Raw genomic sequence first — 15,709 nt, 5'->3', positions numbered from 1 at the left:
GATTGGGGCCAAAAAAGTTACCTTTTCTGATAAGTGGAAGAACTGGTCTGTGCTTACAGACCAGCTTTTTTTTCCCCCCTTACTTAATGGTGGTGCTTGGCTTTAGTTACATTTTGTTAGCAGTGGTTCAAAACATTGATATGTCCGTACAGGTTTGGTACATCAGAAGCCTGCATGAAATTTAACATTTTTTAGTGTAGTAACTTCACTACTTGGCAGCCTAAATATCTTACTTGTGATCAGTCCATGACCACCTTGTTCATTTTGTAAAGCTAAAATTCCAATATGTTCTACATTTGTGAACCAGTCCACCCTGGTTTCCTGCAACAATGGTAGCACATTGCGACAATAATGCGGTGATTGCTTTGCTAACACTGCGCATTATACTTCTCACATCTTACCAAATTAAATTCAATCCCTCTGATTAGCCTATTAGCTTTTGAGCAACATGTTTGAGAGAAATTCTAAAACGATGCAACAGAAGTGTTTAAAGATGTATTTTGAAACTTTCTGGAAAATTAAACGCAAAGCAAATAAGGAGAAGAATAAAAGATTAAAGCCCCCAGTGTTGTTTCTTGCAATTCCTTTAATGAAGATGTGCTGTTCAACTATAAAATTTAATAGTCAAGCAACTGCAGTGACTACTTTGGGGCCACCGGTGTTGACTGTTGGTATACCCAAACCCCATCTGTAGCAACCAATGAAATGCTGATTGGCTGCAAATACTGAATGCCTAGCAAAACCTAGCATAACTTTGCAACTCTCACAGCTCTGGCAAAAAACAGTTTACTGGTTTTACCGGTTTATTCCCCCTCCCACACACAAAGCCATGTAAAATTAACCATAACAGAATGAACTTCTGTTTTGTGGAAAGGTTGTTGGATGACGATCGCCGTTAGGGCTGAAATGCTTCTTTATATATATATATATATATATATATATATATATATACATCTTTTTAGTGGACATAATCTTTAAAATTTACATGTAGATGCTCTCACAACCACTAGAGGTCGTGTATTTTTCACACATAGTTAAAGGTAGTGTTTCCCTGCATAAACAAATGCCCCATGAGGTCATATTTGAGAGCATAACAGTCTCTGTTAAAGCTACTGAATTTACTGAGAAGCTCTACAAAACTCCCTTGTAGTTTCTTCCCTTTCTGTTCTTTGTACTATGGCTGAGTTTCTCTGTTTATTTTTCCACCTAACTCAAACAATAACACTCACATCCATTAGAGTTTCACTTCCTTTCAATATCTTTGCCTGAAATTGTAAAGAAATATTAAAAAGTTAAATTAATAAGTCGGAATATACTAGATTCAGTTTGCTAAAGAAAAGGAGATGGATCAGGGAATCCTGTACAATCATATTCAGCTACATGCACAGAATCTCTCAGAGGCCTGAGCTGAACTTGTAATATTCATCGGAAAATTGCTTTAGAATTAAGGTTGATTATAATTTTTTGTAGGAATTTTCTGTTGTACAGCCTTTGCCTATAAGTAAATACGACAATGTCACAGAGGCGCTACAGATTGTAGATAACTGTATGAGCTAGCTCTTTGGAATAGTTTCTGTTACCAGTGTATCATATGCAAGATGTGATCTCATTTACTGTAAGAGCAATTACAAGAAGTAAGTTCACACCTGAAATAATTGAAGTTCTTATCACTGCTTCGTTTGACTACTGGTTCCCATAAGGCATATTGTTGCTATATGATTCAGAATGCTCTGCTTTGATTTTAAAGGTGAGGTATGTGGAGGAAGCCAACTCTTTACCAACTAATTATTACCATACTCACTATGCACGCAAGCCTATCCACGCAGAAAGGAACCTGTCTTGTTTTGTCTCGACACAAGATAAGAAGGAGGTGCAAGTTTATAAATTATCATCAACAGCAGCAGTAAATTTATATAGGTCAGGCTTACTGCACAGACATATCTAATAACAGTAGTGTTACTACAACAAAATTGGTACACAGCTTTTCCCTTTCCCCCCGTGTCATTGTTTTCCAACATTTTGGCAGAAATGTGTCTGTCAGGTTCTGCAGAAGGTCTCCTTTTCTAACCTTGGGTCTGTTTCAGTAGAAGTCATGCAACTTTCTCTGAAGAGTATCAGCTTACGGCCACAATGCACGCAGCTTTAAAGAAAGAAAAAAAAAAGGAAACTATGGCAGTAGTATGCTCTAAATCAACACTTTGAAAATCCTCAAGATGCCATTCCCAGTTAAAAGGCTATTATATCTCAGAAATGCCCACTATGAGATAAAATCTGAAACTAATGTGCAAAACATAAGTTTCAGAAGTGTGAGGACCATGAAAACAATGTATCTTGTATTTCTGTGAACTTTTTGATAGCTGACTAAGAGTTTCAGCAGATAGCTCATATTTACATCCAAAAACAATCTGACACACCTTATTCAGACCGGCACGTGTATACATGCACATGAACAGCATATTCTGTAACACTGTATCACCCATAGTATTGTATTTATGAATAAAGTCATATTGAAAACATTACTGCAGATTCCACGAATATTCTAACTTGAAGGGAAAACTGTCTAAATTAAATCATTATATATCACTATTATATCGAATGTACTATAAATGATAACATATCCATTTTTAATCACTTCTCACCACATTACAAGTATGGAGCAGTGAAACAATTTAGATATCTAATCGATTACCTTTTTAAATTAAGCATAGAAAACAAAAAGGTATACAAGGATCTATTTTATTGTTCTGATGCAACAACTTCTAAACATTTCCACTCATTTGGCTCATTTGGACTATTGATAAACTCCATCCTCAACAAAGGGAGGTCATTTACTGGTATTTGAAAGCTGACATTTATTAAAGAACCAAACAAATAGCAGTTTAATCTCAAAAGCTGTTTAGTTTCTTTCCTTCTATTTTAGAGTTTTAGAGTGTGTAGCAATATCTTTAATTTAACGTTAATTTGACTAAAAGCTCTACATAGTTACACACAGATTGCCTGCTTTCCTAGTTTTGTGTTAAATTAATCACATATTCACAAACAGAATGGTCTTCCAAACTCAACTGATGACGCTGTTGATCACACTTTCATGAAAAGGGAGCTTTGTCTTTCACATGTCTTTCAGGTTAGAAGAACAGGTAGTTTATTTTCGCTTGTGTAATTTTGTGAAGGAGATTAGAAAATAAACTAGAATAAGAAAATTACACACAGCTGTTCTCAATGTGTTTAGAAACTTTGCTGACAAATGATAGCAAAAAAAAAAAAAAAAAAAATCCTCAAGCACTTAACGTCCTGTGTAGTTTGGGGAGTTGTTTATCCCACATGTTTATTGATCACAATTAAACTTGGAATGAGGACCCGTATTTAATTGCATGTCAACTTTGCATGTGTTTTAAACAATTATAATAATTATAAATGGCAAAAACAACACCTTCATTTGCTTATTTGACATGGAAAGGAATAACATTAATATCCCCCCCAAAAAAAAAAAAAAAAATCAAATTTTAAATCATAAGTCTTGATGTTTATCTACTGGAGGTTGACAGGGGTGACATCACCAGGAAAAAATGCCAATCAAGATGAAGGGGATGAAGTGTCTAAGATGTGGGAGCTGATAACTCAGGAATGATACATAAGAAGCACACTCATAGTCAAACTTTTGTCCTTAAGTGTCACTAAAATGGGGTCTAAAATGCCCCCCTTCCCATGACCTGAGGTCAAACTACAGTGACATGCTAAAGCTTGTCGGATCCACTACTGAGCAAGTACACTGTTACTTTTGTGAATTAAAAAAAAAACAAAAAACAAATCCAATTTAATTCTAATATCAGTGCCTTCTAGCAAAAAATGCTGGATGACTCACCGCACACAGAAATAAAATGAGCTATGAAAATACTGTAGCAGCCCCCGAATTATTAACCCCGTGAAAGAGTGTATAGTGCCACATGGCTTCCTGACACAAGTCACTTTCTAATTAAAACATGTTTTTTAAACCTGTGATATGTGACAGAAGACATGGATTAGTGAAAACCTATTACAGGTAGTTTTCAGATAACTCATACATAAACTCTGCTTTGGCTCTGAGATTCACAGCTTCTTTCGAACGTTTGTACATAAGTCTGACTTCAACACAGAAAAACAAATGCTGCCGAAACTAGATGTAGTTCTTTTATGCAAACCACAAAAAGATCAATTCAAGTGACAACCTGGCAGCAAGTTTAGACAAGACTCAGATATACTTACTTTGCCCAACACTTCCGTAATACACTAACACAAACTTCATCTCACTCCCTTGTTTCTTTCAGTCTAGCTATGTTACTCTTTCTCTATCCCACACACACACAAGTAATATGTTACACAGAAACTAAATAATATCATTTTACCTGCAGCAGGATCGCCCTCTTTCTCCTTTTGTCCTTTCTTTCCCCCCTTCTTTCTCCCTTTCTTATCTTTCTTCTTGTTCTCTGTCATGCTGTCAGAACAAAGTAAATCCTCTCCGATATACACAGAAAAAAAACTGTAGTCCTTTTGGGAACGTGTGGCAAGTGGGCACCACCAGACTCTGAGCCTGTTAGAGCGTCTCTCCTCCTATATAGACTGCCCAATCAAATAAACAGAGGAACCAGCTACTCACAGCAGGGCAGAAGCAAAGAGAGGGAGGGAGGGAGCATGGAGAAAAGGTAGAGAGAGGAGGAAAGAGGGGAGTTGCAAGAGAAGACAGAGGGAGGGAAAAAAGAGGGAGGGAGCGAAGAAGGCATTTCCCATTTCATTATGGCAATCAACTCTTCCCTAACTGAATATCTCAGATAATCAGTGGCTCTTCCAGGCTATACAATCGTAACTGAGGACAGACAGAAACAGGTCCCATGAAGTCCCCCCCTCCCCAAAAAAAAAAAAAAAAAAAAAAATTCCAGCTCCATGGCCACACTTGCTGTCAATTGTGCATCGCCTGCTTAGGCAGCATCCTCTCCTCTCTAATGAACAGTGCAAAAGTGATATGAGACCAGCTAAGCTGTCCCCTTTGCACTGCTGACCCCACCCAGATAAGTCAGGCGGAGGCCTGCCATTGCCAGGTTGATGTTGGGGTCCCAGAGCACCTAACATCTGGTTTACATTTGCTGAGCACAGATTCTATGGATATGCATGTGTGAGGTTCTGAATGTCAGATCACAATCTGTGACAGACTGCTCTTTTCAAAAAATTACACAAAATCATCCCTGGCTTTGCAGGGCTGCTCCCCTTCTTCACCTCTCCTGTCTGTCAGTACCTCTCTAGGTACTACAGGCGAGTTTCAGCATGTCTGTGGCTGTAGTTCTCCATTCAATGTCGTTATTAGCCGGATGTCAACGTCCATGCTGGAGTAACCAATAAAACAAGTTTTATATTGACTTGCTGACATTTCTGTGAATTAAATACCAAGTATATATATATATTTTAATAGATGTATTTATTCCACCTTTTAAACTTTTGTTAATCTATTAAGGTGGCTTTAAAGTATGGCGAAAAATAGGGCAAAGTAGAGGAATGAGATAAAGGTAGGACAGGTTCAAAATAAAAAGCATTAGGAATACAAGTGTGATTCTAAAAAAAACAGAATGAAATCAAATCCTTGAATATTCTCTTACACAGTTTTGAGCTTAATAATATGAACTTCCACATGAATGCAGCCGTTAGTCTGTTCGTCTTCAATTCACATCATCCAAACTGTGACAGCATCATCAAATTCTTATTTCAAGCTGCTATATCATAGCAACATTTTCTAATATCATGCTTACTCAACTCTGCTGTTAAGTGGAATAAAAAATGATTGAAACAACTGCTGTGACTCAATGAAACTCGTAGATGAGTCATCTGTGGGGCCATCCCGGGGTTTGTTTCTGTCAAGCCCTTAGAGGATTCTTGATGTTTCTTGGGAGTAGGCGGCGGCTGCAGGGATTGAAAGGGGCAGCACAAAGGTCATGTCTTAACAGGTCAGTGCACTCAATAGTATAAGCCTCATCTGTGGGCAGGAGGTCAAATTGGGGCCAAGGTTTGACACGCAAACCAGCCTTCAATGTGGGCTTTTCCTGGTTCAAAAGCAAGTTGCTCTTTCCTCTCCCTGAATCTGCTCCCAGTGGTTGTGCTTCACGATCTAATCTGTCAGCAGAAGTAACTGGCAGGCACTATGGTGTGACACAGAACTGCTCCTGCCGCCTTACACCACCCTATCTTTCCCCAATCTTTGCACTCACTTCCTCCACCACTGTTTAACAAGATGGGACTCGTATCCAGGCTTGCACGTCTGTGTGTGAACACGGGGTTTATGTATGTGTCAGAAATGTGAGGATATATGACGTCAGGACACAGAATGATTTGACTTTCATTGTAATGGGATCTAGATGTGGATCAAGATTTCCCTCTTTCAAAATGTTTTATCCTCGTCCATTAAAATTCCCATATCTGTCTTCCAGCAGAGACACAATGCAAATTAAGACAGCCATAATTGAGATGAATTATGAGAAAACAATGTGTTCAACTGTAAGAGATTTTGCAGCATATTAACCTTGGTAATTAATATGCAGGTCTTGTGATATTGATTCAGTAAACTTCTCAAACTAAGTTGGACTATCAACAAATTCTACAATTTGCAGCACTTAGCAACATTGATATGAAGGTTATAAAATCAGCAATTATCACAAGTTTGTCCCACATGGCAGCGTTGAATAAAACATATACATGAACATTCACAAGAAAGAGAAAAAGACTGGGGCTCATGTTGGACATATTGGACATAAAAAGCTCCAAACTTTGCCTAATGTGTGCACTTGTGCAGAACAACAATCTGCTATAGCGAAGCTCATTTTTTACATCCAGACACAAATATGGTCATGGACATGTTCATCTGGATTTTTTGCTCTTCCTTTTTTTAACACAACTTGAAAGCATCTGCTGTTTTTCAACAGTCGTGGGCTGTCATTGGACCAGGGTCTGGGGGTTGGAGGGGCACAATGGGCCAAGTGGGAGGAGCCTAACTTTAAAAGCACATAAAAAATTTTAAATAAAATAAAATTATGTTAAATAAAATGAGTCAGTTCCCAAAAAATCTTGTATGTATTAACACACACCTAATCATTCAAAATATTGGATAGGGTGTACTGTATATCATGTTCATAATTACTCCACAGAGTCCAGCTCATCTATGCATGTCTCCTGAGTCCTCCCTGCTGCTCCCAGAAATGAGGAGATAGCGTTCCTGTGTGATGGAGCTGAGCAGCTCCCTCATAACACCAGCATACCTGCACATCGTCACACTGATACTGCTCAACATCACTCCTACCCTTTCACAGGCATGAGAGTTTATCTTTTTGGACATAATGGCTTTAAACAGCCATTAGTTGTTTACATCTGTCTGCCTTTCTTTTTTTTTTGCCAACAAAGTGGACATGGGTGTCAGTGTGTGGGGGGAGATTGGGTTGGATAAAGTGGTTTATAGTGGCTGCTTTAAAACTAATCTGCAATTTTAATTCTCAGAAATGAGGCACGGACCGGGGGAGAACAAGGACATAGCCTTGAGGAGAGATGAAAATGAAAGAGAGGATAAACTGAAAGGGTGGAAAAAAAGAGGGGAGGGGAGGGCAAAAGGTAAAAAGAGTGACAGGGGAATTTGAAAGTATATTAATGTTTTCTTCACCAGATGACAGAAAACAGCCCCACCTGCTGATATCCCCCTTCCTTTAAAAATGCATCTGCCTCCTTACCTGACCATACACTGAAGTGTGCTATTGTAACAAAAATATATGCTGCCTGATGGCTGAGATATAAAACCCACATATTCAACTGTATTGTTTTTTTTTTTTTTTTTTTTTTTTTTTTTTTTTGCAGAGACAAAGGAGGATGTGTAAAACACACAATTCTCAGTGTACGTATGATCTGGTTGACGCTGACAATCTTGATGTTTTCCATGTGTGTTTCTATGTATGTATTGTAAGTGTCAGTGTAAGTGTAAGTGTGTGAATGACTGACAAAAAGATGAGAAGCATGTGACAAGACTCTGAGGACTTATGTCAGTGTGTGGGCTGGTGTGGCCCCCCTTAAGGGAAGACATAACACAAATCAATGTCAGTGACATCTGGAGCCCTGAGGAGGGGACTGTTTTCTCAAGGTCAGCTGTGCCAAGGTGAACTGAAATTCCAAATCTGAGTGTTACTCATCACTTCCCCCACCAACAGCTGAGATCTGGATCATTGAAATCACATTCACCGACTCATTAGCAGCAGAGAAAGCAGGTGGATGATTTTAAAACAAGCATGACTTATCAGTATTTACAGTGAGATGCCGGAAATAAAAGGGAAACAGCAAGAAATACTTAAAGTGTTAGACAAGGAAGTGATCCTGTCGGGATTCTGCTCTTTGACGTTTCCGCAGCACATAGCTGTCACCATGGTAACCACAGTCTTAAGGGTAGTAACTAGAATATGTGAGAGAGATGTGGAAGGGTGGAGTGAGGATGAACATGAGAGGATGCGAGTGAAAAAAGTGAATATTATGTGTAAGAAATACGGTGTGGGAACGAGTGAGAAAAGCAGAAATAAAGGAAAGGTAAGACCGGAGAGCAGTAAGGAGAGATGAGCTGAAAAGCAAGAAACAGACAGTGAAACAAAAAGAGTGATATCTACTGTGCAGCTGCAGCCTGGCCACTGTAACGCTCCAATAAGAGAGATGTCCATGAGTAAGCCTGTGCCAAGCCTGCTGGGAAGCACTGCAGTAGCATCTCAGAGAGGGAGAGATGACAAACATCAGCACTGAGCATGCTCCACTCTCAAGGCCACAGAGAAAATGAGATTTTAGCTCTTTATGCTGTCACTTTGTTTAGTTCTCCAGCTCTATTCCAGTCTTCATCTACCACTAAAACTAGCTTTGATAAGCACATGACACCACCACAGCCTCGTTCTACTTCAGATGTGGTCCCACATGGGACAGAAATTGATTGATGTGTCTGATATGTGATTGATCTAATTGCAAGAGGCATCTTTCCCACTTATGGCCACTCTGACTCATATTGTGACAGGTTTGATTGGAGCTGAGAGGAACAAGAGATGAGCATAGCAACTCATCAGCCAATGGGGCATGATACAATAACAACAGGCCAGCACACTGACACACACACACACACACACAGGCCTGCAACCAGATGTGATCGCTGTGCCTCCAAACTCTTACTGACCGTTCTCTTTATCTGGTTGGATACTACAGCTGAGCGGTGAATGACCCCTGCACATTTGGGTCCAACTAGCAATTAAGCTGATGGTGGCTTCTTTTTGTTTTTATCTTTTTGGTTTTTATCTCCAAATGCATGTTCAGACAGACATGCGGCCACACACAGATACAAATGTTTTTACTTGCTCCATGACCGAAAACTGTTGCTTATCTTTGGCATCTGTCATGGTTTTGTGATGGGGTGTGGGGTTTTGTGTGAGTGACTAGACAATGCTTGTACTGTGTATGTGAATTTAAGTGCAGAAGTTTGCCCTCCAGGCTCCTCTTTAAAACAAAGTTATGATCACTAATACCACTTATGAGCTTATGTATTAACTGATATAAATCCCAAATTCAATTCTTACAACAAGAGGATAGATTTGATCATAGTAGTTGATTGTTAAGACATTTGAATAGAACAAATATCTTTAATGACAGATGCTGAGAGCAAGACTTTGATCCTCTTACACAAAAATCCGCTCTATCTTCTTAAGGCTGTTTGATTGAATTTGTGTCTCCTTCCATCTGTATTTTCTCCTCCTTTTTCAATGTATTTATTTAGAGTGTGTCCTGTCTGTTTTTCAGCCCATCTCCCTCCCTCCTGTCTAAAGAAGAGACAAAGAGGTTTGTGTGACTGTGAGCAGATCGTAATGAAGATAGAGGCTAAAGCAGATCTCCTCCACCTCCTCACTCTGCTCTCTCTCTCTCCTGCTCTCGCCCAGATGAATAGACAAACAGTCTCCCACATGCTCTCACAGTTTATCAAACACACACCCACATAGGACCAGGTCTTCACGCAAACACATATGTGCACTCTCACCACAGAGAACAACACGCACTCAATCTAAGTGTCCTCAGGCTGACAAAGTATACACTGTCACACTCAAATACAAACATACCCTGTCAAACACGCATATACACCCCTGCAAACACACAGGTGCATCCACATGTAAATACTGTAGAGGAAGCTCATGGGTTGGTGATGCATTCAAAATAGCGCTTTTTCCACTCATAGTGTAGCAAATATAAACTATTCGCCTGCATGACAGCATGCTGCATTTACAAAATGGACTTTTAAGACATCACTTGTGAATCACAGGATATTACCAAGATGTTTTTTTCCTTTTTTTTTCCATTGCGCACACATTTTGACTGAGTAAGTTTTTAAAAGTTCTAAACATCAGCAGAGATTTCTACTTTTTTACTGTCTGATGTTGTCCTAAAAATAATTCCTTAATCATCATTATTTAGAGCAGATTTAGGAAGCTAACTAATTAAAGACTAAAACTGGAAATTTATGCAAATCTTTAGTAAATGTCATTTCATTGCTGTGAATCTATCAATCAATGTTTTGTTCGTTTAAAAGAGACAGAAATGTACATTTACACAAGGGAAAACATGGGAAGGTTGTGCTCTTATCAGCAACACCCCCCCTTCAAAAACATACGAGCATCCGCTCTCTGCTTTGCATTCTTCGCGTCAAATCAAATTCCTTTTGCGCTCTGCACTTGTCCTTTATCTCCAGAATGTCCTTTTAGAGCAACACAAACATGTCATGATGAGGACACTACGAGGTGTTTCACACAGAGTCCAGCCAGCATCTTGGTCAAGTCATTTGCATTTCTGCTTGTGCCTCTCGTGGCTGAGCTTGGGCTTATCAAAAGTATGTCTTATCTCTTTGTTTGTTTTTCACCAATGTAGGCTTTTCCTGGAAAACAGGCCACCACGCATGTGTGAGCTTAGGTCATGCCTTGGCGGCATAAGCCCAGATCAAGGCAGACTCAAATTGAGAGAGCTTGATAAGTGGGCAAGAGGGTGGCCCACATGACAGTGCCAAGATGGCCTAATACAGTACTCTGGCAAGTCAGATGTGGCTAACAGGAAGCCAGGGCTGTGGTCGGGTCATCTCAAAATGACAAGATGACTGCACAGGCATACAAAAACCCTGTACAAGCAGCTAAATCCATTGCCAAATGCAACAGTGACTGACAACCCCAGGACTAAAAAGGAGGTCAAGGCTAGCTAAAGCTCTAATACAGTAGATCTATGAGGCAAGCTACCACCACTGTGAGCAGCTTAGTGGTGGAGGTGCAGAACCAAAGCTTTAGCCTGAAATCTAATAGTTGAATTTAAGCCAAAAGGGTAATAATGTTGCTAAAAAGTTATGTATTAATATTATCATACAAAAGTATGATTATGTGGATGAAAATATCTGATATAGCAACATACATTGGCGTCTGCTTGAGTAAGCTGAATTCCAGTGGTTGAATTTGAGTATTCTAATCAGAATGATCTCAGAATTTTAATAACATGGAAAGATATGCTAGCCGTTGTGTCATTTTTCATTGTTTTGTAATGCTGGCCTGCATACAGTGGTTTCCTGGCTCTAGGCCATTTGAAGTAGGTTTGTAAGCCTCATGTCATGAAGACAACAAGAGAATGAAAAGAAACATGCCTAGACAATGCGGAGGAAAAGTACACATCCCAACAGATGTGATGGAGAAAAAGCGGAAACAGAGCTACAGGACTCACACTATGGGGACTTTCTGTAACACTGATCTTATTGGGTTTTACAAGTACAACAGACCTCTGTGAGGAATGTTGGTTTCTCATTTAGGGGTAAAACACCCCCGGAGTTTAAGCGTATCAATATCACAGGGGAGATATATTCCTCTTTTGTCTACATTTGCTGCAGTGAGGTGATGGCTAGTGTGCTGGACTGTGGGCCAGCTGGGACACATCTCAGTTCACCCCACACTCCCGCACACACACATGGACATACTGACGCTTGCTCTACGCTGCTCGCTATCTTTCAACAACAAGCTGAGCAGAGACCAGACGGAAAGAGGTCCTATTTGTGCAGGAAGATAAATACACTTCTGCACCCAGTCCTGTCCCCTCCAGATTAGAGCAACACAATAATGAGCAGGAGCACTGGTTGAAGGTCAGAAGAAAGTAAGGCTAAAGGACAGAGGCACAGCCTACTACCAAAACACACACCCCCACACACATCATACATGCATGAGTAATCACAGAAAGACAAGCATACTCTTATCTGTTATCTTTACAGTTTTATTGCTATTAAGTAGTTGTCTGAATTTGCAACTGTTTTAATTGAGGCTTCCTTTTAGATATAAATTCAGGCATTTGAGGATTTACTTGCTTTTGCTTCCTTTCACAAATCATTAACACTGGAGAACTTCCAGAATTTACAACTTGATTACATCACAGAAGAAACACAGAGCCTCTGTGAGCGATGAGTATGTGTTTGTCTTTTAGTGGGATAATAGTAAACTTTGATTTGTCTAAATATGAACATTTACACAGAAAAGATTGAGGAATGCCTGTGTTGAGTTGTTGACAAGTTGTGAGTCAGCGGTGTCACAATCTTTTATCGGCTCCTCCTTTCAGTTACATTTAATTAGCACATGGAATTAGGCAACTCGTATCTGTAGTGGTCTGTGCATATGTTCTCTTAATTTGAAAAAAAAAAAAAAAACTTCTGTCTCATTGCAGGAGACCCCTGTTGAGGGAAACATGATTTTCTTCTGGTCCACTTCCAGCTCCACTGCTAACAAGCCATTCCATTCTATGTAAAGTCTTTTCATGTTAAGACACACATCAATCCACACCTACAACATACCTGAGGAAACAAACCTTCTCTCAGGATATGCACTGTGTGTGTGTGGGGTGAACATGGCCGGACACGTCCCTTAAACACACCGGGAGGCGCCCGGCAGGAGTGCCGGCAGCCCCTCTTTTCAACACTTCGGCACGCTGCACACAAACACAGTTGCCCTTCCCATGGTCCTTTTGTTCCCTATCGTTTTGTTGAAGTTCCTGTCATGGACACTGTCAACTTTCTATGGACATTTATAACTGTCAGTTTCATTACGCTTCTGGATGAACGCTCACTTTAGTGACATTGGGACTGTATAAAACTAATCACGCTGAAATCACTAAACAAAAGCAAGTTTCTGAAAGTAGCTTTCTTAAAACCAACTGATGCAGGAAAACATGCATATGCTTGCCAGCTAAGAATTATAGCAAATCTACTTTATAGAAATTCAGACTATTACACAAAGAATAACACACAAGCACAAACAAGCAGGAGCACAGACCTGGGAACAAATTACCTAATTCACCTTTTTTTTCCCTTATGAAACTCTCTAAAAGTTATGCAGAAAAATACTTTGTAAAGATTATTTGTTTTAGATTAAACCACCAGAACTGTTAAACAGAAAGAAAGAGTAAATAGAGTCTTGTAGCTTTCTATTACACTGATGGTGACACGCTTCAAGCACTGATGCTTCCAGTGTTAGAACAACAAGTAAAGCTCAGTTGTTCCTGTCATTAAATCATGACGTAACAAAACAGGTTAAACTCTACAGATAACACCAGGAGAGGACTGGAAACTTATTCTTGGTGAGAGTGAAACTGTGGCCTAGGGCTTATGTTGAATAAATGCCAAGGAGGGAGTATGCAGCTAAAGGTTATCTCTAACATTAGCCTTCAGTGTCATGTTACTTCCTTTGAATCTACCTGACACAGTGAGGGGATGTTGCAAAGAAGAGGTACCCAGTGCAACACATTGGTAAACAACAAGCAGGTTTTGTGTACCAGGCGCTGAAATAAATCAATTCTCAAAGCTGCACACACTTAACAACAGTCTATATGAATGTTTAAAACCTTTAGACTTTTGAACTTATCCTCATGTAGCCCCACAGACTAAACACATCGAGTGAGAACCATAGACTATATTACTCAATCTACCTCTTTAAACTTAAAGAGATTATAATAAATAAGTAACATTAAGCTGACCTAAAACAAATTTTGTTGACTGATAATAGCCACTGGTAATTTTCCAATTAGCTTCCAGTTAAAACATGTTAGCTTTTTCTGGAGAATTATCATCAATAATTTGATTTGCTTAAAAAACAATGTTTTTATGCTGCTTTTCAAGTTGATGAGCAGATTATTGTATCCACCTGAACTGAAAATAACACATCTCTAAACCTCTAGCAGACCCTTGCTAGCAACAAGACGATGCACATAATATATTTTTTTTATGTGTGGGATGCTTCTCTCTAAAATAACTCATGCGAATGATGACACTAAAGACCGAAAGCTCTTTGTAAAAACTTGTGGGGCTTTGTCATTAAGAAACATCAATGTCATCTATAAAACGCTTTATTAAATATGGAATTTGTTTTCTTCTGTGGTACGCCAACAGCTTGATAGAACAGCAAGCCAACAAATATGGAGATCTGGTGCTTGCCAGCTTTACCTACAACATGTCAAAACAATTTCAGTTTCAACTTTCATTTGCATGATTTTGACAGTGTTGACCACAATACTTTGGTTAAGACCAAGTATGTTAATTAAAAAAGTACCAGACGTATGGCGAAGAGGATTTTTCATGCCACAATAATCACTTTGATATTGGAACAAGCCAAGCAAGTTTAACAGGTTTCAGACCACTGGAAAATAAGCTAATGAGTTATGCATTGAGCTGGAGCTAGTTATTCTGGGTTGATATTGGTGCTGGTGTAAACAAATCCAAATGCACAGAAAACACAGGTAATGGTCTATTTTTTTCCGTCCTAGTATTAATCAGTCAGTTGTTTAAGCTGTAAATATATCTTAAATTGAGTGTACAAAATGAGTTTATTTTTCAAAGTTAAGACATGCTAAATAGTGGTGTAATACTGTACTGCAAGATCTGATACCAAGTAACATTCTCCCATTCACACACATTCACACACTGATGGCGGAAGCTGCCATGCAAGGCGTTCAACCACGACCCATCAGGAGCAAGCAGGGGTTTGGTGTCTTGCTCAGGGACATCTCGACATGAGCTCTCCGGGCCGGGATCAAACCAGTAACCATTGGGCTACAGAACAACCACACTACCCACTGAGCCATGCTGCCCTGTTTAGATTTTTTTTATCATCTGGTGTCCAGAAACAAAGTAATTACTGCTAGTGTTTGAAAAATCCAAATTTAGTATTATCTCGGCAAGAGAAGCTGATTTTGACCATGTCAGTGCTTCATCACAAACCTACCAAAAAACACTTTATCCTCCTAATTTATGAAGATTCTGATACTATTTACACCTTACATTTAGAAGATGGTCACAGGATGAGCCATTTGATATATCACATAATTAACCACTCAGCGGTTGCGTCTGACATATTGGCCTACACTCCTTACCAGTTGATGGTGTATGTGCTGTTAGCCAGTGCCTGTTTGCTAGCCTTGGCAGCTGTGTCATGTAACAGTACAACATCAAAACACAGGAGGAGGAAGAAGAGTAATGTGTGGGGCGCAATGCGAAGCACTTTAAACAGACAAAGACAGCCAGGAAGCTTCTTCAGTGAAACGCAGCAGTTCATACTGCACAGAGAAGCGGAACTGAAACTGAAGTATCAATTTTATTGCACTAGTATCAATCAATATCGATACTTTCAATGGT

At 39.4% G+C, this 15,709-nt stretch overlaps 1 protein-coding gene across 5 annotated transcripts in view; it reads right to left on the bottom strand.

The window, feature by feature from the left end:
• The window catches only part of nrg2a (neuregulin 2a), a 69,623-nt gene that overhangs the window by 43,743 nt on the left and 10,171 nt on the right, over positions 1–15,709 (bottom strand). The window contains exon 1 of one of the 5 annotated variants that reach the window (XM_042007976.1): positions 4,383–4,650. The exons of the other annotated variants lie outside the window; for them this stretch is intronic. Coding sequence (XP_041863910.1) covers positions 4,383–4,470 — 88 coding nt within the window. The 5' untranslated portion in view covers positions 4,471–4,650. Of the gene's footprint in view, positions 1–4,382; positions 4,651–15,709 lie in introns of those variants that run through there. 5 annotated transcript variants of the gene reach the window in all.

The sequence above is a fragment of the Melanotaenia boesemani genome, chromosome 15 (genome assembly GCF_017639745.1).
Source record: "Melanotaenia boesemani isolate fMelBoe1 chromosome 15, fMelBoe1.pri, whole genome shotgun sequence".
NCBI classification, from domain to species: Eukaryota; Metazoa; Chordata; class Actinopteri; order Atheriniformes; family Melanotaeniidae; genus Melanotaenia; species Melanotaenia boesemani.
This window is presented reverse-complemented; position numbering and strand designations above follow the sequence as displayed.